Here is a 22,734-nt window from a genome sequence, read left to right as displayed (position 1 = left end):
CATTATAAAATTTGAAATAAGAAATGTTATATTTTTATATTTTAAATTATATAATTTGGAATGTAAGATTAGTATTTTGGATTATACATTCTGATATATAAATTTTACAATACATTATGAATTGTGTAATTTAAAATATAAAATTTCTTATAATGTAAAATTAACATCATATTTGAAAAACCTTAGAAAATTATAACAATTAATAAAATGAATAAATGGGATTGTACCTCGATTACAGCAACTCCTAAGTAATGATGACAATTCTTCCAAGCATTCTATGTGCATGGCTTGAAGAAAAGTTAGGTTGGTGCGGAAGCAATGAAGATACGAAGGTGATTATGGCTCAACAACGGTGAAATGGTGGTGTAGAATTGCTTTCAAAATAGGTTAGACTAACTCTCTCAAGGAAGGGTAATTAAAGAAAACCTAAAGGAGAGCTCTAGCCTAAGTGATTCATAAAGAAAGAAAAAGTTTGGAGTCATCTCAACAGGATTTATCTACTATATTCATGAATGATTTTACGAGAGGAGTGCTCTAAAGGAGAGCATGTCTCTAATGTGACTTGTCTAGGTGGCAGGGTCACACTTCCCATGCCTTAGGATGCATATGGAGAGCCAAAACCCTAGCTTACTCTCCAAGTTAATGCACATCCTAGGGTAAAAATGTTAATCCATGTGTCTCACATAAAGGTCCCATTTCTCTATGGCCAAAACTACATTACTAGGCCCAAAAGTCCAACAATGCCCAAAGAAAACCCTATACTGCTTGGCCCAAAATACAAGACTCAAATAAACCTATTCTAATATTTACAAACACATAGTTATAGACTACATCTTCACATTCTCCTTAGCTCATGTGAACATTAACTTGGGCCTACTATGCTCAGAAGAAGCTCAGTCTTCTTGTATCCTCTTGGCCATTGCTCTTGTTGTAGGCCCCTTGGCTAGAGGTATGTCATCAAGTAAGCATATGGTCTCGAGTTCGATTCTCAACGAGAGAGTAACATTCTTTTTTCATTAGGCAGCGCTGTTACAACCCGAATTCCTTGAGATTTAGTGAGTAAAAATGAGTGTATAAGTTTAATTTAGTCCATATGGAGTATTCGGGTAAGGTGAGGTAACTAGATTATGTTTTATTTTGAGTTTTATTTTCGTTTGATGATCAAAACATGTTTTTAAAAGTAAATATATTGAAAGTTTTGATTTTTGATGAATTCATGATGATTGGAAAACTAGTGTTATGTGTAAAGGAAGTTAACTAGTTCTTTGTTTTATATGATTGGAGTTAAAAAGTGGTTTTGGGCTAGTTTGGTATTGAAATCTAGTTTCTTTTGGATTGATAAAGGTGAAGGGTTGTAGGTTATGGTTCTATGAACATGATTTTGAGAAAATTGGATGTTTAGTTTTGATTTATGGTATGATGATGTTGATTTTATTATCTCATGGTGTTTAAAACAATTTTTGTGAACTATGTTGAGATTTGGAGATATCAATGACTAATGAATTTAAATGTGGATGCTTAAAAAATGGGAAAAATGATGTTTTTAAAGATTTTGTTTGTGTGTGTGGGTGGGTGGGGGGTCAAAAACATGTATACTTTTAAATGAATATGTGATTGTGATTTGTTCCACCACAATTGGGGAGGCTGCTCGGAAGAGCAATTTGTTCCACCATAGTCGGGGAGGCTATTCGAAAGAGCAACTATTTCATTATCTAGGGAAGCTTTTCGAAAAAGCAATTTGTTCCACCATAGTTGAGGAGGTTGCTAGGAAGAGAGATTATTTCATTAGTCAGGGAGTCTACTCAAAAGAGCAATTTGTTCCACCATAGTTGAAGAGATTGCTCGGTAGAGTAATATGTGATCTATTAGTTCGGGATGATGCTCGGAAGTGCAATTTGTTCCATTAGTCAAGGAGGCTACTCGAAAGATCGATTTTTTTATTTAGTCGGGGAGGTTGCTTGGGAAAGTGATAATTATGTGCATTATTTGTTTTGCCTTATTTACTTGATTTACTAGTTTTTGGTTTTCGACTTCTACAATTTTGGGTCTTGTTAAAGACCATTGAATTTGGAATGAGTTTCATTTTCTTAGTTAGAATTAAGATGCGTGAAAAAAAATAAGATGCATGAAAGTGATATGGGGAAAACTCTGATTAGGAAATTGTACACATCAAAGGAGCTTAGGAACCCTTTGGGGGACCAAATTTCCTCCTCTCCACCATCTTTCATGTCATCTCATCTATTCTCTTCTATTTTTATGTTATTTTTATGTTCCATGGGGTGTTAAACCTCTGGGATTGATTCTGCTAAATCTATTTATTCATTTATTTGACATAGATGAATAAATTTGTTTATTCTTTTGATAATTGTTATGATTGGTTTTTATCTATGTCTTTTGTCTCTTAATCAAGTAAAAGTAATGATTTCAACATTGTAGCAAATTATCATAGTGTTAAATCTACATAACATAACAATCATATGAGTCCAAGGGTTTTTAATTTTAATTGAGAAGTTACTTTGATTAAAGTAAGAAACTTTCATATGATTGAATGAGTTTTTGCCAATTGCGAAGTTTGTTTGATTAAAGGAGAAATTTTTACTTAGAATTAGTCAAGAAGTTATTTTGGTTAATTATTTTTTTACTTGATATAAGAGGTAAAAAAATAAACATGATTAGGCATAGTAATATTTAATTGAGAAGCTATTTTGGTCAAATTTCTTATGATTAATCTAAAAAGTTTTTACTTTTGATTGAGAAGTTACTTTAGTTAAAAGTGAGGATGCCAACAAATTAATTGAGAAGTTACATTGATTAATTTGAAATCTTAGACAAGAAATCAGTAACAATAATCTTTAGAAAACCAATGATGATTTTCTGTTTTTAAAAAATAGTATAATCAACCTAATTTCTTTACTATTGTTTGTATTATTTTTTTTATCTTTTTTCAATTTTATTTCTTTCTATTATTTATAATTTTTTTTATTTTTTTTATTTATCTTTATTTTCTTGTACTATTTTTATTTTATTTAACTAACTCTTTTGTATTATTTTTACCAAAACCAATTTGTTAGGAATCAATTCCTTGTTCGTTGAGAAACGACTTTAGGTTACTTTGCCCTTACTATATTTGGCTACTTTCTTATAGATAGGTAATATTAATTTGATCACTTCAATAATAGCATTATTAGAAAGACAAGGTTTTTACATTTGTCCGTTGTGACTCGCCTCTCTTTCCTAAGAATCTACTTGATACCCTTTCATATGTTTTATTATTAATGAAGGAAAGGTTCTTGGAAAAAGTTATTACTAAATCCTTTTTTTCGCCACGCTTAGAATTTATCAAACAAATCCAAAATCCCCTTAATGAAATAAAAGAAAAATAATATTGTTGAAAATAAAATAAAAGAAAAGAAAGGGGGAAATAAAATTTAAAGCTAAAAAGGTGTATAGTTAATTCAATTAAAACTAAACTAAATGCCTGAATGAAACTGTGCCATGAAATGCAAGAGTGATGCAGAATGTTTGATGCATGGAACCTAATGGGAAGATGACTTTAACTTTGACTAAAATGGGATATATCTAAAGGAAATATGAATTCTGATGCATGCACTATGCGAATATGCACAAATAAGGAATGATTATGGATCATGAATCATGCTAAAACCTAATGCAAAATGAGGTTAACACCAAAAAATTTGCATGAAACCTATATGACATCCACTGATTGGTATTCATGAAATCATATGGCAACATTAAACAAATATGTGACAACAATGATGTTTTACATAATTGAATACAAATGTTGAGTGCAGAACGTAAATGCAACTAAGTAAGCATGGACAATTTATGAGCATGAGTGTTAAGGTGATCTAAAGTATTCTAGGATGAACTTGAATGAATGGAAATCATGAATGCAACGCTAAATTAGATGAGAATATGCATGAAACCCTATGGCAGCAGGAACTTAAAGTTAATCAACCAATGAATAACCTATGTCTACTACTAAAAACATGACAACATGATCACTTTGCCAATATGAATGTGAATTATATAAGTCTCTGATGTTGGATGTGAATCAGTTCAGTGAAAATATGAAATAACAGAAACCATGTTCTAATATGCATGGAATTCTAGATTAATCCAATTTAGGATGCAAAACATAATTCACGTGTTACTTATGCCACCTTAATTGAAACAACCTTAAAGTGACATCATGATATGGCAATTGCAGATAAATCATATGCATGCTTTGAAATTCGTGTGAGCTCAATCTGATCTCAAACAAGCATTCTTGATTAATTGTTACCCAAAATCAGAATGGTGCGAATATGAAATTCACCAATTAAGGACAGAATTGATATTCTACTAATAACATTAAAACACCCAACTCAGTTCACTTAATGTGCAGGTTCAGGATTATATCAAGATGCTATGCAAATGCCAATGACAAATTTAGGACTTAACTCATAGTAGCAAACATTTCAGCTCATATTCACATCAAGAATTTTGATGCAGTAACACACCCAATTCACTTTAACTCCAAATGCAATGTAAATGTGGTATGAACTACTTATGCAGAAGAACTAATTAAATATGCTTGAATTAAGAGTGCTTATCATGTTGCACCTTTACAAATTGCCAAACAGATTTTATCTACTCCAAGATGCCTAGAAAATATAATTATTGATACTACCAAATACTAGAACATAAAAACCTAATAAAAACTATTGCAACAAATTTAAAACTGAAACAAAAAGCTTAACTCAAACAAATTTACAGTATAGAAACATTAACTATACCTGATAAAATTAAACATAGTACAATAAGCATAAAACTAAGAACAATTACAGTGAGTGAACATGAATCCTTCTACACTCAAGAATACCTCTTGATAATGTGTGCCTAAAACCTCTTGATAATGTGTGTCCACTTTGGGTCACTTGGTTTCCAAGAGGAAACATTGGATTGTGCATAATTGTGAATTTGTGATCACTACACATACTCAAGAACATGAAACTAAATTGAAAACAGGGATGTAATAAAGGGATTGGATTTAAACAAATTCAAAATTTAAAGTTGAGAAACATAAAATGCAAGTGGACCTAAGCAAGCAAAATGCACAAGCCGGAAATTAGAAATGAAATTAAATCATAGTATTTCATTGCAAATAAGAAAATTTAAACGAAAAGAAGATTTCTAAAATCAAATTGGTGAAGGGAGGCTCACTTAGCACAATCCCGAACACTTTGTGCTCATGAATAGTGTAGCTACCTACACACTAGAGAAAACTGCAATATCTGAAGGGCACTATGCTCATTAGACATGGTGGAGAAACCCATTACAATGCACTTTTTCTCTCTCACCCAAGAACACGAACCTAACTCTTACAACATTTCTCTCTCATGTACAATCTAGGCCTCTCTATGAAAACCTAATTAGCCCCCTTAACCTCATTCAGAAAATTAACAGAAAACACAAAACCTAACCCATTTCTCTTGCTCTTGCACCTGAATCACATAACTTGCACCCCATTCGTGGCATCGTTGATTTTCTTGATCTTTCTTCCATTCGTTCATCATGAATCAACCTCCATCTTATCACGAATTAGAATTTCATCCATTTGATTACAACATTAGGCTCATCCTCCCTTGATCACGCATCAAGCTTGCGCTCCCCATGTGCATAAGTCCTGGGGGCGTTCTTTGTTGCATCGGGTTTCACCCCGTGATGGAATGCTTCATGCCTCCCTTGATTAACTCTAGTGAGACGCTCGTTTTGGGGAGATGGGAAACGACCCTCATGGGCAAGGGAAAGAAACAAAACAAAACAAACTAAGGGTGTGTTTAGATTGGGAGAGATGATTTAAGGGAGAATGAAGTGATGAATTTGATGGGATGAAAAGAGGATTGTGATGTTGTTTGGATTAAGAAAAGTATGATATGACTTGCGTGAATTTGAGATGAGAGTTGGTGTATGATGTGATGGGTATGATAGATTTAAAAATATAATTTAAGAGATAAAATTATATAATTACTATTTTACACATAAATATAAATTAAAGTTGTTAAATGATAATAAAAATTCACAATAAAAATTTTATTATTATTATAATTTATTATTATTTATATTTATATTTATTTAATTTAATTTACTATTATTATTTATTTTATCATATTATATATGTAAAATAAAAATATAAAAATCGATATTGTTCGTGTAGAGAACAAACAAGATAAGTTAGGCACAAGTGTTACCTTACCCATGCCGTTATCTCCTCAGTTGGTCTCTTTTCGGTTGGTACATTCTGCTTGGACCCAGGAGGGGTTACCTGCAGAAGGGACTCTGAAGCTCAAGTGAGTCAAAGCTCTCAAAAAGTCAAATCAGGTGATTAATGGAGTAATGAATGCGTACCTTTAATTACTGGTGTCCACGTGTATTTATAGAGTATTAACTATGTATAGTTATGCCATGGGCCGGACCTTATCTTGGGCCCTAGTTTGGGCTGTAAGTGGGCCTGGCCCTAGGGGTGGCAAACGGGCCAGCCCAGCCCGTATGTGGCCCGGCAAAAAACGGCCCGGGACGGGCTGGCCCGTCAAACAGAAACAGGCCAATAGTCACAACCCGTCCCGTATAGGATGGGCTAACGGGCCGAGCCAGGTTGGCCCGTCTAGTTTTTTTAATTTATTTTTTATTATTTTGTTTTTTTTTAATTAGTTTTCAAAATTTTTAATTTGTTTTATTTTTTAAATTTGTTTATATATACATATAAATTATTATTAAAGTCATATTTAATCAAATAAAATATTATTTTAACTTTTAATTGATTAGTTAATGTTTTTAATTAGATAAGTTAAAATAATTATTAAATTTACATATTATATTATTCAATTATAACTAATAATTCAAACTTAATTTGTAGGTGTTAATGATTTAAATTACAATACTATTATATATTTATACATTTAAAATATATAATCTAAAAAATTAATCTTTTTAATTATTTTTATATTTTTTTTTTTAAAACGGGCCAATGGGCCAGGACGGGCTAGCCCGTACTTTGACCCGTCAAGTTGACGGGCTGGACGGGACGGGCCAGAACGGGCTGACGGGTTGAAATCTTCAACCCAGCCCGTTCCTTTTAGCACGGGCTGACGGGCTAGCCCGTTGGGTCCAGCCCGTTTTGCCACCCCTACCTGGCCCTAACCCAGGCCCTTAGATTGATTATTGTGGGCTCATTGAACATAAAGAGGGTTTTGCTAAGCGTATTAAGGTAGTCAGACTAAACCGACTACTTCCCTTGACGGTTTGTGTTGTTCATATGCTGTCTTAGGCAAGTTATTCCTCTGAATGTTTATGTTATCGGTTCAAGCCGGCTAGGCTTAGATCAACCCAGCCTAGGCCGATTACTTGAATGTTTTGGTGTATAGGTATGGTGATCATTTTATTATTATTTCGTTAAGTTGGCTTGGTGTGGTATACCAGTCTCCCAGCCTTGACCGATATAGGTGTCGGTTAAGGGTGATATGTGTTAATATGCTAGTGGGATCGGCTAGGTGTGGTACACCAGTCCCCAGCCTTTAAGTGTGATGAACAATGTTAAGGTTAAAGGCGAGAAAGGGTTGATGGTAGGTGAAGGGATGTCAGGGGTCAAATCAAAGGGGTTTTTGCGCCATCGTTTTTAAGACTCATGTCTTTTGGAATGATTGTGTTGATTGGTATGGGTTGTTATTTTAACGGGAAGGGGTTTTACCGTTTGGGATTCTGGCCTATGAATGTGGATTTTAAAACGAGTAAGGGTTTGTTGGTTCATTTGCGAGAATTTTCAGTCAGAGATCTTGTGTGCATTTTCTTGTCCGACTTGTTCCTACTTCCAGCCGACATCTTTCCAGAAAAAAAAGAAAAGGTATGTCTAGTAGTGATAGCGTGTCGTTGTCTACGTCTAGTAGTGAGAGTATAGAGTCTGGGAGGAGTTGAGGTAGACATGTTGAAGAGGAAAGCACCAGTTCTGGGGCTATGGTAGGCGAAATCCCTACGGAGACGGTGACGGAGGTTCGAGAAGATCCTCCAGAGGAGTTGGCGGAGAGTAACTGGCCAACCAAGGGCAGCTACGGGTGGGTGGCTGCCGACGTTCGTAATCAATCATCCTTATTCTGGTGGTCTCGCCTGTTGAACTCTTGGCTGAATTGTACACTTGTTATCGCAAAAGGTGTAAGCGGGGGTATTGTTTCCTTGGAGAGGGTGAGCGCCATCGACCGTGTGTGCCATGGGCAAGAGGGGGCAACCGAGAAGTTCTTCTATATGTACATGTGCCACTTCTCTCAGCTACATGTGCGGTTGCCGTTGGATGATTTCACCATGGGTGTGTTGCGTGCGCTGAACCTTGCACCTACACAGCTGCACCCAAACAGTTGGGCTTATATGCAAGCCTTCCGCGTTTTGTGCCAATCCCTATATTTGCAGCCTTCTCCTTATGCATTTCTATACTTCTATGATACTAGGCCCCGCCAACCGACTACTTGGCTATCTTTGATAAGTCGTCCCAGCATCAGCAGATTGGACGCATTCTCTCAATCCTTCAAGCATTTTAAGGACGGATACTTTAAAGTTGTGGTGAAGGAAGAGGGCAAGTCCCATTTCTTGAACGCAGATGGGAGTACAAAGTTCCCGTTTAGCTGGATGGGAACCCCCTCTCGGTATAAGGATATGGGCACCAACGAGTTGTCGGCGGGGGATAAAGAGGTAGTGGAGACCTTGATGAAGTTTGTTGATAAGTTGCCCACTAAGGGTCTAGTTAGAGTTTATAATTCGGTGCACCCGATTATTGATATTGAAGGTATCTGTTTATTACTTAAACTGTGTTAATGATTCTAAGTTGTCTTAATCGGGGTTTAATATGTTATTGTAGGGCACATGGCGCAATCGGGAAAGAAGAATTTGGCACTCTTCCAGACGTTGAGGAAAGAAATGGCTGCTAAGGCCAAGGCAGCTCGGAAGACTGATGTTCCCAACCTACAAGAATCGTTGGTCGAGGTACACGTGCACGGCGGGACCAAGAGGAAGGCCGAGTTGCCGCCTCGACCCGGCAAGGGGAAGGATGTGAAGAAGGTGAGGGCGACATTACTCGGGGCGGGGTCGGTTAGTGGGGCGGGATCGGTCAGTGGGGCAAAAGGAACAGAGTCCGACTTGATTAAGTTGCCGGAGATATCTGTTAGAAAAGATATTGCGCAAAACCTCCCAGATACCATCATCAACTCCATTGACGGTATGGAGGCGGATCATATTGTGAGGACGATGATCGAGTTTGGAAGCAAAGCATTGATATTAAGTCGTCGTGTTGGGTCTCTATATCGACGGGAAGTAAAGGAGGGAGGTAGGGAAAAAGTGGAGGAGTTGCAGGGAAAGGTCCACAAGTTTGAGGAGGAGAGAGCCGCGTGGAAGAAAGAAAGGGAGAGTTGGGAGGAGAAGAGAAAAAGGCTGGGAACATGGAAGGTCCGATGTTTGGACTCGGAGGGAAAATTGAACAAGAAGATAGAAGATTTGGAGGCAGACTATGATGAGCTGAAAGAAAAATATGATGGTGTTGTAGGTGAACTTGATGACTTGAAGGGTTGCATCATCCAAGAGCATATCAACGGCTTTCAGAAGGGATTGCGGCAAGCAACATTTTTTCACCAAGATGTTGACGCCGATGATTCGAAATTTCATGTGAACAAGGATGTTGTTGACGGGAAACTTATCAATGAGGATGAGAGCAGTCCGGATGAGGAGGCGGGGAAGGAGGTGGCCGAAGAAGAGAAGGAGGTGGATGATGTCGTGGAGGGGGCCCATGATGCAACAGAATAGGACTTTGATTTTTTAATGATTTGAAAATATTATTGAGCCTATGTCTGTAATAACTGGTACATTATGTTTGTTATGCTTGGTACATTTCTTTTGCATTTATGCTTAATGTGATTAGTTCTTTGTATGCTATTGTGTATGTCGGGTGTTTGATGATTTGTGGCGTATGTTTGGCGAAATCGATTGTATTTTAAGGGTGTTCGGCCCAGACCGCTTACTCGTGATAAGGGTGGGGAACTTAAACGAATTAACCACGAGTTAAGGGTGTTCGACCCAGATCGCTTACTTGTGGTAAGGGTGGGGAACTTAAACGTATTAACCACGAGTTAAGGGTGTTCGACCCAGGCCGCTTACTTGTGGTAAGGGTGGGGAACTTAAACGTATTAACCACGAGTTAAGGGTGTTCGACCCAGGCCGCTTACTTGTGGTAAGGGTGGGGAACTTAAACGAATTAACCACGAGTTAAGGGTGTTCGACCCAGGCCGCTTACTTGTGGTAAGGGTGGGGAACTTAAACGAATATGAGAAGTTAAATAGAGAGTAGTCGTAAAGTTGGGAACCCTTTGTATTATTCATTGAATCTGGGGTGCCTTGTTAAAACCTCCCTGGCCAAAACCCTCCTTAGGGAAAAAAGACCAGGTGAGGAAAAAGAGTACACCCAGGATTACAAGTGTTTTTATGAGATACAATACATGTTTAACTGAAGTAAAACTTAAGGTGGGGCAAATTCCACGTATTGGGTATTTCTTCCCTAGATAAATGCTCCAGGCGATATGCTCCTCCTCCTGCATCTTCACGTATGCGGTACGGACCGTCCCAATTGGCAGAGAACTTGTCATCCTTCTTTCTTGCGTTGCTGACCATTCTCCATACTAAGTCTCCGCTTACAAATGATTGTGGACATAGGTTTACGTTATACTTTCTGACAGCTCTTTGCTTGGCGGCTAAGTTGCGTATCTGGACTTTTTTTCTAAGTTTGGGTAGGAGGTCTAGATGAGTGGCCATATTTTGATGGTTACGGGTAGGGTCGTATAGTTCTCGGCACAGGGATGGTTCGTCAATTTCGACCGGTATCATGGCGTCTGCACCGTAAACTAGGCTGAATGGGGATTCATTTGTCGATGACTGGGGGTGCACCGGTAAGCCCATAGTACTTCTACCAGTTCTTCGGGCCATCAGCCTTTGGCACTATCTAATCTTTTGCGGAGTTCTACTAGGATCACTTTGTTGGTCGCCTCTGCCTGTCCATTTGTTTGTGGGTGCTCTACGAAACTTGTTATGTGTTTGATGCCCATACCGGTGTAGAACTTGGCTAGCTCCTTATCTATAAATTGTCGGCCATTATCGGTGACGATGGTATGTGGAACACCATATCTGCATATAATATCTTTCCATACAAACTGTTGGACTTGCTGGGCTGTGATAGTGGTTAGCGGTTTGGCTTCTATCCATTTGGTGAAATAATCAACGGCTACTATCAGGAATTTCACCTGCCCCTTGCCGGGGGAGAAGGGGCCAAGGATATCCATTCCCCATTTAGCAAAGGGCCATGGGGATAGTATGGAATGGAGTTGTTCTTGTTTCTGGTTGATGAAGTTGCCGTGTTTGTGGCATGGTTTGCACTTTCTGACGTAGTCCTGGCAGTCTGCTTCTATAGTCGGCCAGAAGTAACCGGCTCTAAGGATTCTAGTGGCCATAGTACGTGCGTCGGAATGGTAACCGCAAATGCCTTCGTGTAACTCTTTAATGATATATTACGCTTGTTCTACAGTGACACATTTGAGAAGTGGTTGGCCGTATCCGCGTTTGTAGAGGTCATCGTCTATCATGGTATACCTGGTGGCTTTAGCCATCCAAGGTTTGTCAGCATCTTGAGGGGGGTTGCCGGTTTGGAGATATTGGATATAGGGGATAATCCAGTTGTGGGTTTGGGAAGGGGTGGTATTGTTGGTTGGGTCGTGGGTTAGGTTGTGGCAAGTATTTGTGATGGAAGGCGTAGATAATGTTTGTTGCAATAGGTATCGGTGGCGGCTCTTTAATTTGGTGCTGGCTAACTTAGAGAGGATGACGGCTCTGATGTTGTCGGTCCTGGGGATATATTCGATGCGGACTTGTTCGAAGGCAGATTGAATGACTGCGCGAACTAGATGGTAATATTGCAAGAGGATGGGGTCCTTAATCTGGAATTCGTCATTTAGGTGGCCCACGGTAAGCTTGGAGTCGGTTTTGCACGTTAGGATTTTGACGCCAACTTCACGGGCAAGGGAAAGGCCAGCGAGTATGGCTTCGTACTCGGCTTGATTGTTGGATGTTTTGAAGCCGAAGTGGAGGGATTTTTCAATGAGGATATCGTTGGGCCCTTCTAACACGATGCCAGCACCGGCACCTTTCGGATTCGAGGAACCATCTACATGAAGCGTCCACTGGTCCTCTGTAGGTGTTTGCTGGAGGTCATTAACAAAATCTAGGAGGCATTGGGCTTTAATGGAGCCATGGGGTTCGTAGCGAATGTTGAATTCCGACAGCTCGAAGGCTCAAGATGACATCCGTCCTGCAAGGTATGGTTTTTTCAATATTTTTTGGATTGGGTAGTCGGTTTTGACGGTGATGTTGTGGTTTTGGAAGTATGGGCGTAGGCGGCGAGCTGCGTGGACCAAGGACAGGGCCAACTTCTCCACCATTTGGCACTGAAATTAATGGATTCAAAAGGTTTGTGCTTTTTATATGTAATGTAACTTACATTATCTTTCACTTGGTTGGAAGTTATTGATATCAGTGGAACATAATTTTATCAAAAAACACTCACACACGTACAGTGAAAACGAGAGAGGAAGAGAGAGTTTCTGCTCAATATATATTTCAATCTAAAATTGATGCATTACTCTTGGTACAAGATTAGCCTTTTATAGGCTTTACAAAACATTATAATATTAATTTTAAGATAACTCACTCAAGAAGGAATTGTTAGTAAGTAGTCTTTCAACTTGTGGCTCTAATTGAACGGTGCCTACCATTTTGTGCAATTTTGTGTGGTGCCTACAATTAATTTTACAGTGTAGCTGCCTTCATGCTTTCCAATAAAGTTACATAGCTTTCTCATAAGGTAAGTTTTGGTCCAATCAAACATTTTCTATCTGGTCAAAGTTTTTAATGTATACGGCTTGATTTAATTACTGACAGTTACTTAGTCAGCCAAATTTTACCATTGATCGTGATTTTAGCAATTATATAAGATGTTATCACCATGTCTTACATTAAGTTGAGAAAGTTATTTAGGTTAGTTCTAACGCATGATTTATCGTATGTTCTTATTGGGAATAAATGAGGTGTTATTTTAAGTGAAGAAAGTAAGGCTTTCAAGAGTCAAACTTTTAATTCTAATGATGAGTATTAAAGTTCTGATGTTGATGGAGAAGAGATCTATTTGTAGGGGTGGCAATTAGGGTCTGGCCCGTCGGGCCGGCTCACAGGCCCGTATAAAAAATGTGGGGCAAGCCAGGGTAGTGAGCCCGTAGGTCCGCATAGGCATGCGGCCTGCGCGGGCTGGCCTGCAAGCCCGCATGAAATTTAAACAAAAAAAAAACTTGCACTTGTGTATATTAATTCTTTTATGGACTCTTGCATTAACGTTTCAAATTCTTGTATAATTGGAAAAGACAAGTATTATGTAATTTTTTATGTGCTGCTAAAATTTAAAGAATACATTGTGTATGTCATAATATGAATATGATGAAAATGTTGAATTATCAATTTATCATCTAATTTCCCAAAGTTTTTACTTAATTTTGTGAACTTCTTAAAGTTTCCTAATTTTTAAACATTGAAAGTTTTATCATAAAAATTAAAAAAAAGGTGGGCCGGCACACGGGCCCACAGGCCAAGTGGTATGCGAAGGCGGGCCAGTGTTTTCGACCCGCATAAAGTACGCAGGGCAGGACGGGCCAACCCGCGTTGTGCGAGCCTTATGCGAGCCGGGCCTAAACGGCTTGGGTCAGTCCATATTGCCACCCCTATCTATCTGTAAAATATTTTTAGACAAATAAGTTTTTAAGAATTCAGAAAGTACTGTATGAGATAATATAATGAGTGATAAAAAATAATTGAGTGATTACTTGATGTAGTGCATCCCGTATTTATAGAGTTCTTGGTCTCATAACAAATTTAGTTACCCTAAAGAGATATTTACCTTTTAAAGAAGATTAGCAGAAACATAGATGTTGTGTGTATCTGATTTTTTAAGTTTTAAGGAAAACAAAAACTGAAAATAGTTTTAAGAAGTAAACGAATATTACACTACAAATATGATAAAAAAAGAAAAAGAAAAGAGAATGAAACTCATAGCAATTTTTAAAAATCTTCCTATTTTGGAGCCAATTTTTCATGTTTACCTATCTCCTATAATGAGCGTCAAATATTCTTATTAGGAACGAATGAAGGTTTTTCAAGGTAAAGAAAGTAAGACTCTCAAGAGATGAACTCATAACTTCAATGATGAGTACTAAACGTCTAATGATTAAAAATTTATATAGTACTGTATAGGATAATTTAATGGGTGATTGAAAAGAATGGGGTGAGTACTCCTATGCTAACATATGTATAAATAGGCATCTTGGGTCCATGAATAGAATATAGGGTTAAATATGTTTTTGGTCCCTCAAGTTTCAGAAAAATTTGGAATTAGTCCCTCATCAAAACTTTTGACCAATTTAGTCCTTCATCTTTCAAAATGCGTGAATTTAGTCCTTTTAACCCAATTTTGTTAACTTTATCTGACATTTCAAGCGCATTTCATGATAATATTTAAATTATTTACACTGTTTGACACATTTTTTTTTCAATGTTAACTTAAATACTGTCATGAAATGTGCTTGAAACGTCAGATAAATTTAACAAAATTTGGTTAAAAGGACTAAATTCACGCATTTTGAAAGATGAAAGACTAAATTAGTATAAAGTTTTGATGAGGGACTAATTCCAAAATTCACTGAAATTTGAAGGACCAAAAACATATTTAACCCTAGAATATATAACAAATTCAGTTACATTAAATAGATTTTACTACCTAAAATTTTTCTGAAAAAATTATCATATCAATATTTTCAAGTTGTTTAATAATAGATATATCTTTAATAACATATTTAACTTCATATATCTTGGGATCATACTGATTATATCGAGATTCCATAATCTCGAACCTAGTACGTTCACCTTAACAAGTCAAAAAGTCAGTACAAAGTTATTAAATTAACTTAATATACCATAAACGTTTGGTAAAATTGTCTAATAAAGTAATTAATAAATATAAAAATGACATCAATAAACATATAAATATAATATTTTATATGCGTTGTAATTTATTGATAAAGATATATATTTTAAAGTATTTATAACTTGTTTTAGTAAATGTAAAAAACTTTGAACTTTCGATTACATATCAATCATTTTGTATTGTGTATTCTACTATTTTTAAGGAGCATGTAAAAAATGTTATTACTTTAGTAAAAAAAAAAATCATGTAACCAAATATTAGTCAGTTGACTGAATGATAAATTTTAAAATCATGAACCCCATAAATTTTTAAAATAAGTAGATTACTGTTATGTAAATTTTATAATACTAAAAAGTAGTTTGAGTGCTTTTAAAAATCTACTAATATAAATAATTTATCAATTTCGTAAATTCATATATTAAAAGGGACAAAAGTAGTAACGATCTCAAAAGTTAGCTTATAACCTTTTGTGCTTTTGTAGAATACTAGTAGAACAAGGATGTTAATAATTGTTTGGGACTTGATAAGGAGCAACGGCTTCTTCCTGGACTTCTATATAAACAAATGTTCGTTTTTGTTTTTTTAACTGCTTAATCCAAAAATAGAAAGTAACTTCCGGCACAATCCAAAAATAAATAATATCTTCCAAAAGTTAAAGCATTAAGTAATTACACAATTCAGAAATTGTTTGACTTCTAAATTACACAAAAAAACAAATCAGTGAAGAATCCAAAAATCTTTTGTACGAAGAAATAATGACTTCCAAATTGCACGATTTATAAATCGTATTTTACTTTGAAAAATTGTAGGTTTCTAAAATGGTGGTGTATCATTACAGTTAATTACGTAACTGACAAGTTTCAAATGGGACTGAACCTATTACTAATTTTACTTACCCACTTCCAAAAGAATATTTTGCCAACTTGTATTTGCGACTAAACAGGCCATTTTTCATGCTTTGAACACACACACTGCTACTACTACTAGGAGATAAAAATTAATAGCAAGTGGCATTAAAATAAAATAAGATAGGAAAGACCAAAATTAGTATTAAAAATGCGTTTCCCTTCGTGTAAGAGTTGATATTTGAAGACAACCAAAAAAGAGTGGAGCAATGGAGCAAAGAAAGGATTTGTAGAGAACCAAAAGTTCTACCTCCTTCCCTTGTTATCTCCAGCAGTATGATCACATCTCGTGTTGCCGCCCTTTACATTTCTCTCAAACTCAACTTAAGTTCATAAGCTTTTCCTCCCTCTCTCTCTCTCTCTATGTACGTTACGCAGCTTTCTCCTTGCTATCCTGCCATGACTCTTGGGCTGCTTCATCCTGAGGTCCATCAGCATGGCCATTGCATTCTTGCTTTTGCACATTTCCTTCTGGTGAAGTAGTAGTAGTAGTACTATTATGATTAGTTTTCCCATTCTCCTTCTCCTGCATGGTTGGAGTTTCCATGCTTGGATTCACTTCAGCCAAAGTACCAGCTGATAACTGTTGCGATGAGTTACCGGACCCCGGTGGAGGTAGAAAGACTCCTGTGCCGGGAGCAAGGAGTCTTGGAGGAGGAGCTGTTGTCCATCCGGCGGAACCGGGTGGGATTGACACAGGTGCAGGAAACGGCATGGGAGGTACAACTGGAGCAGTAACAAACAATGGTGGCATGCCAACTTGAGCTGGAATTTGTGGTCGAATGGGAGGAGCTGGCAGTACTCCAGTAGTTGGAAGTGAAGCAGCATAATGCTTGGAGCCTACAGGATGACGAACATGAGTGGGAGATCGGCTTGGTGGCGGACCCCATTGAGAAGATGCTGCTGCTGAGAAAACACGCTGAGCGTCACTTGGTACTGACCTTTTTGGTTGGAACTTTGTGAAGGTAACAAGTATGCGTTGCTTGCGTATGGAAGGAAGAGCATGTTTCGCAAAATCACAGGATTTCCCTTGCATAGCCAGAAGGGACCTACATAAACCAGAGTCAAACAAAAATCATATATATCAGATCTCAAGAGTAGAATCAGCATAAGGGGTGCTCAAATTTCAGATTATATTACACATGTATCGTTGCGGTAACTAGAAACAAATTACAATTCTTATAAATTGCAACTTGGCTAAGATCATACTCTTTCCAAACAATATTATATCATGTCATAGTAAAAGACAACGTTTGGAAGCATTACCCTGGAACGAGAGAAAGCTTGAGACTGCCCCTGTAATCCCCAGGATGTTCTGAGGCCATTAATCTTCCAAAAGTTATTTCACATTCTGTAAGAAAAAGGATGTAAACGGGCCTTCCAAACCATGATGGCCAACTGTGGGGCTGTGAGTGATCACCCTATGGAGAATTGTGTAACCATATTGGATTAGCAAATCTGATTGCAATAATACCACAATAAATAGAAAAAGTAGAATGCCAGCAAAACATTATGTGCCACTCTTTTCAGAACACCATTTGTTACTGAATAAAATTCATATGGGACCTTCCAACATGAATTTCACCCAATAATAGAGTTTTGAAACTAATGTGCGCGCCGGTGTTGCTAGCTTTTCACATAAAAAATAGAATGTTAAAGAAACCAACCTCATTATAGAAATCCACAATGCAACAATCAGGCTTCACAGTCATTACTTGTGATGAAACCATACGCTCAATAATATCTTCAAACAAGGAAGGTATAGGTTCCACATTCATATCTGCCAAATTCAATTAGTAAAACATAATAAAAAATTAATACAACGATGGCAAAAGACTGCATGTAAGAAACTTTTGCAAACTATAGTAGATTGATCCAAAGAAAATCACACAATAACATGCCTTTGGAGGCTCCTGTCATGTTTTCCCCTTCTGCTGGGGCATCAGCAATTGGAACACCCAACTGAATCATTTCCCTTCCATGCCCTTTCATGGGCCTTCTTGAAACTACATATGCCTGATTTCCTGCTTATAAGAAAATATTCAGCAACTAAAAAACATATTTTTAAAAATAAAATAAGTTTGCATGATCTATGGTGAAATCATTTCCCAGCAGGAGATATAAACATAAAATTTAAGAATCATACTGAACATCAACGCCTATGCATTACAAGTGCCTAGTTTTTCAAATTGGGCATCAACCAATATGAATATCAGATAAAATACGGTGATGTGTATTCTTTTTTGCTCCTTATCTCCTTATTTGTCCGCTGCAAACCTTACTGTTCAATTCCTGGGTATGCTAAGGTATTCTCTTTGCTCTTCAATAGTTCAATATTTTTTTATCATTGACAGACATGAATGATATATTAACATCAATGATAGCAATAGTCAAGAAATAGAAGAATGTCACAGTACTCAGACAATGCAAACTGTTCTGCGGTACGCTTGTACAAAATATTAAGGGACCAAAGTATGTTATCTCTCTCCTCTTAACTCCTATCCACAGAGTGAAACTGTGATGCATCTGCTAATGCAAGAAGCTCCACATTGAGTGAAATAGACAACTTAATGTCAATACTCATGACACGTATACTACTCTACAATTCTTATTAACCAAGAATAGTGCAAGCTGACTCTTTGCCCATGACTATTCAACTACTGAGACGAACCAAAGAGAAAATATATACAAGTCAACCACATCTTTTCACAGAAACTTACAACTTAAAGAACATGGACAAAGGACCTGCTGGCAAATTGCAACACCTATTTCCTATCAATAAAAAGTCCTACTAAAAAGGGAAACAGTGACAATCAAGTACATTTACCTCGTAACTGTCCTTTTTTCCCAGAAATCCTTAGATCATTGACCAATGAAACAAGGTTTGAAACTTCAGTGCTATCAAATAAATCTTCATACAACTTCAGTCCATCAGCCACATTCACCTAAAAGTGAAGAAAGAAAATGGGACATCTTAAATATAGAATATAAAAGATAGAAGGAAAATAATACAAAACTTATGAGAAGGCATATACACATCATGAAATAATCACATCAACAAAAGTAAAGAGATATTTTAAAGGACCCTACCATCTTCCCATCAATCATTTCATTGCCAATAAAAGTCTTTGCTATGGTAGAAAAACTTTGGCTTTGATGTTGACTTTCCACAGAATCAGAATCATTCCCTGGAAACGCATTTCACAAGAGTTAAATATCTTGTAACTAATAAGTATGCAAGTAAAACAAAGAAATTTAAGAAAAAGGACCAAAATTTAAAAAAAAAAAAGTACTAATTTCAAAGAATAGGTAAAAAAGATTTAAGAAAGAAGAATTTTTAATATAAAATTTAAAGTAATTAATAATTAGAAAATGTTAAAAAAGTACTAAATAAGGGTAAAGTCATATACTACCAAGGGCAAAAGTGCAAAAGAAAAGCTGTCTTCACACTCATCAGTACAGACAGATTTTACAATATAAGGATAAGGATTACTGATAAACATATTATACAAAAAATCTGCATAGAAACACAAGAACTGTAAGCTGACTCCATCTTATAAGTGCATGAGAATTAATTAACGGTGTGCAGTCTATATCAAACAAGGGGGTCAGTTCGTACACTTCTGTTATTTTGTACCCAAATTTAAGTACATCACATTCATGTCCCAGAAAAGGAGGTTTGTACAGTTCAAAAATAATTTCACAAATCATGAATGCAATACAACTAGAGTCACTCTGCTGCCCTCAACTCTTTTAAGTTAACCATGACATTAAATATATCTTCACTATCATCATTGTGAGGAGGAAGAAAACCTTTAGAATTAGATATACATTCATCATTTACAACAACAGCTTCAGATTCTAAATTGGACAAATATACTTCAGAACACCCTGTGCTCTTAAAGTTGCCATCAGTTTGATGCTTTATAATAGAATCTTCTCACACAAGCAAGAGAGCAAAGAAGTTAATAAAGTGCAGGCATTTCTCGTGTGTAAATGATCAGTGAACTTATCCTCTATTTTCCATAAATAGGATGGCAGAAGGCACCAGATCATAAGAAACAAAAACAACAATCTTGATTTAATGAACAACCCTTCGAAATATTGGTCAGAAAAAAAATCAGAGTCTTCTATGATTTGTCTTTTGCATGTATTCCAATTTAATAATAGAACAGGAGTCTTTCCACAACGTTGAATTAAAAAAAGAGGCTCCTTACTTTCCCCGTATCAGAACTGTGTTCTTCTATGCAAACACATGCATAAAATGATCAGAACCGTTATATTTGGAAGGCCCGGCAAAAGAAGCCAAGTTGAACAAAACTGCTTACTTCTAAATTGCACCAGTAACACAAGGCTGATTCAATTAGTTTTCGTGAATGCCCCAGAAACTCGATCATTAAGCCTTTATCACATATTGTTTGAAGATTATCAACAAAGAAAGGTTACAAACAACTCAACAATACACAAAAGGCTGTAATAAAGACAATAACTCAGTTCTGGATTCACCATGTTGTAGCATAAACAAAACAATGCGCAACAAACAGATTGATTGAGCCATTCTTACCTTTCTTCTCCTCGGCAGATGTTAAACCCTTATCCCCCACTTTCTCAACCTTGCTACCAGATTTACGTTCTTCACTCTTCTCAACAGTTGGAGTCCCTTTCTCCATGCCTCTGGGAAACGTGGCATTTCCATCGTGATTATAAGACTCTACACTAGAATTATAACCTTCCTTTGCAGGATCAAACCTATTCCCATACCGGTATCCCGGACCAGGTTTCCTAACTTCCTTTGTACCCACTTTAACTGGATCCAGAGGCCTCTGTTGCCTCCTCCACGCCACTTGCTGCAGTGCATACGTGACATCAGCCACAGAAAAGTATTGCTGCATAAGCAGGACCTGGTTCCAATTACACCGCCTCTGCTGAATGGCCCCAATGACCATATCATACTCCCCAGGGTCCCCAACCACACGTAAATGGTGACATAGGGAGTCTATGATAGCATTGGCAGCAGCGAATTCGCTTCGCAGCCAGCCAATAAGCCCGTCCCTCTCATCAACAAACCATTGCTGGCGGTAATGGTGCTGTTGGATCTCACCGCCAGCACCGCCACCGGCACCACCTCCACCATTTGGAAACTGCATTTTGTCCGGTATTACCACATTTCCCGATGGCATTGCCATGAGAACTCACTACAAAGAATATACTACAACCGCATATAAAGCATACCCCAGCACAATTAGATCTAGATAAGGAAACAACGAGTCTATAACAGAAAAAAGAAAAAGAAAACAGCGCAATTCAAGAGGACCCCACTAAATGAAACGCAGAATTCAGAACAATTAAAGCAAAAAAAGCAAAAAAAGCAGCAAACTTGTTCAGAAACAAGATCACCCAGAAATGATTCAGGCCAACAAAGAGTGAAAAAAACGGTTAATATGAAATGGGTTTGGCGTTGAAATCTATAAGAGCGTTAAGGTAAAAATTGTTGAATTGAGTAGATCTGGGTTTGAAAAGGGTGAATGTTAGATTGAAAGTGAGAAGGTGGTTGAGTTGGGGTGACGCAAAGGGAGGAGCTTGAAGAGGAAGATCTAGGGTTAATGAGGAATGTGGCACAAAGGGAATGGCTTATTGATCACGCATGTGTTATAGTCTTAAATGGTGGCTCAAATTCACAAGTAGCGACACACCACAACACACTCTCTATTTGTTGCTGTGCATCTGAGGACTGGTGGGTGCTGATTTTGGATTTTACAGAGAATATTCTGGAAGGAAGTGGGGATTTTGGTCATTGCCCTTTCTATATTTAGCCATGGTGGTTTGGGTTTAAGTCTTAAAATAAACAATAACTTTTTAAATTTGTTTATTTGAAATTTCATTTTTTGGAAAAAAATATATCATTTCCAAAATTACAAAAATCAGATTCTTCGAAATTTAATTACAGAAATTTGTAAAATAGGACCTATTCTGACCTTGGGCTTATTTAATAAATAAAAATTAATTTTTATGTAAATTTATAATATATTTTTATTGTTCCACACGTCATCATGAATCTATTTTGAGATCTTTAAAAATTTTAAATAGTTGATGAGATACTTTAGTGATGAAATTTCTCTTAATTTGAACTTCATGTTCTGATTTTCACTTAATTATCATATACAATAATAAGACAATTAAACGTTAATATATGAAATGCAAATATAAAAATCTCCACATACATTTTTACCACAAGTTTTCTTTAAATAAAACCTAAGTAGTTAACATCTTAATTTACATGCATAATAAGTTAGAACATGTTACCTTAAAATGTTGCCTGAAAGGATATTTATCCTTTTCGGGTATTGCTTTCCATGTTGATTAAGGATGAAGAAACTTTTGTTTGTTGTGATAGCTTGCGAAACAACTATAGATGGAAGAAATCTAAAAGTCATGGAAAAATGTCACAAAATTAAAGAACTTATATAGAAGTCTAACACATATTAACAATTTAGAATCTATCGCCCTTCAAATTAAAGTTGATTTGTTGTCAACAAATTATAAAACAAAACCTTTGAGTGAATTCATTAGGACACTTTTCTTAGTGTCATTGGGCTGATTCAAATTAACACAGAACATTACTCACCATTTCTTTCGTGCACACAATTGTTCCATTTAAACAATATGTACACCATTGTTTAAACCTTAAACAAATGTAAATCAACATGTGGCATATCTTCAT

General features: G+C 36.6%; 1 protein-coding gene across 1 annotated transcript; it reads right to left on the bottom strand.

Annotated features, from left to right (window-relative positions):
- Window positions 1-16,132: 16,132 nt before the first annotated feature.
- On the bottom strand, window positions 16,133-21,786 carry LOC114177762 (RNA demethylase ALKBH10B-like). The gene is made up of 7 exons (XM_028063271.1): window positions 20,578-21,786; window positions 19,104-19,201; window positions 18,841-18,958; window positions 17,915-18,037; window positions 17,681-17,793; window positions 17,280-17,434; window positions 16,133-17,062 (listed from the first exon to the last, which is right to left on the bottom strand). Exons 1-7 carry the CDS (start codon window positions 21,197-21,199, stop codon window positions 16,384-16,386), a joined length of 1,908 nt encoding a protein of 635 aa, XP_027919072.1. The 5' UTR covers window positions 21,200-21,786; the 3' UTR covers window positions 16,133-16,383.
- Between the last annotated feature and the right edge of the window lie 948 nt (window positions 21,787-22,734).

Source organism: Vigna unguiculata, chromosome 3 (assembly GCF_004118075.2).
Source record: "Vigna unguiculata cultivar IT97K-499-35 chromosome 3, ASM411807v1, whole genome shotgun sequence".
Taxonomy (NCBI): Eukaryota; Viridiplantae; Streptophyta; class Magnoliopsida; order Fabales; family Fabaceae; genus Vigna; species Vigna unguiculata.
The sequence above is the reverse complement of the archived record's forward strand: the minus strand, read 5'-3'. Positions and strand labels throughout refer to the sequence as shown.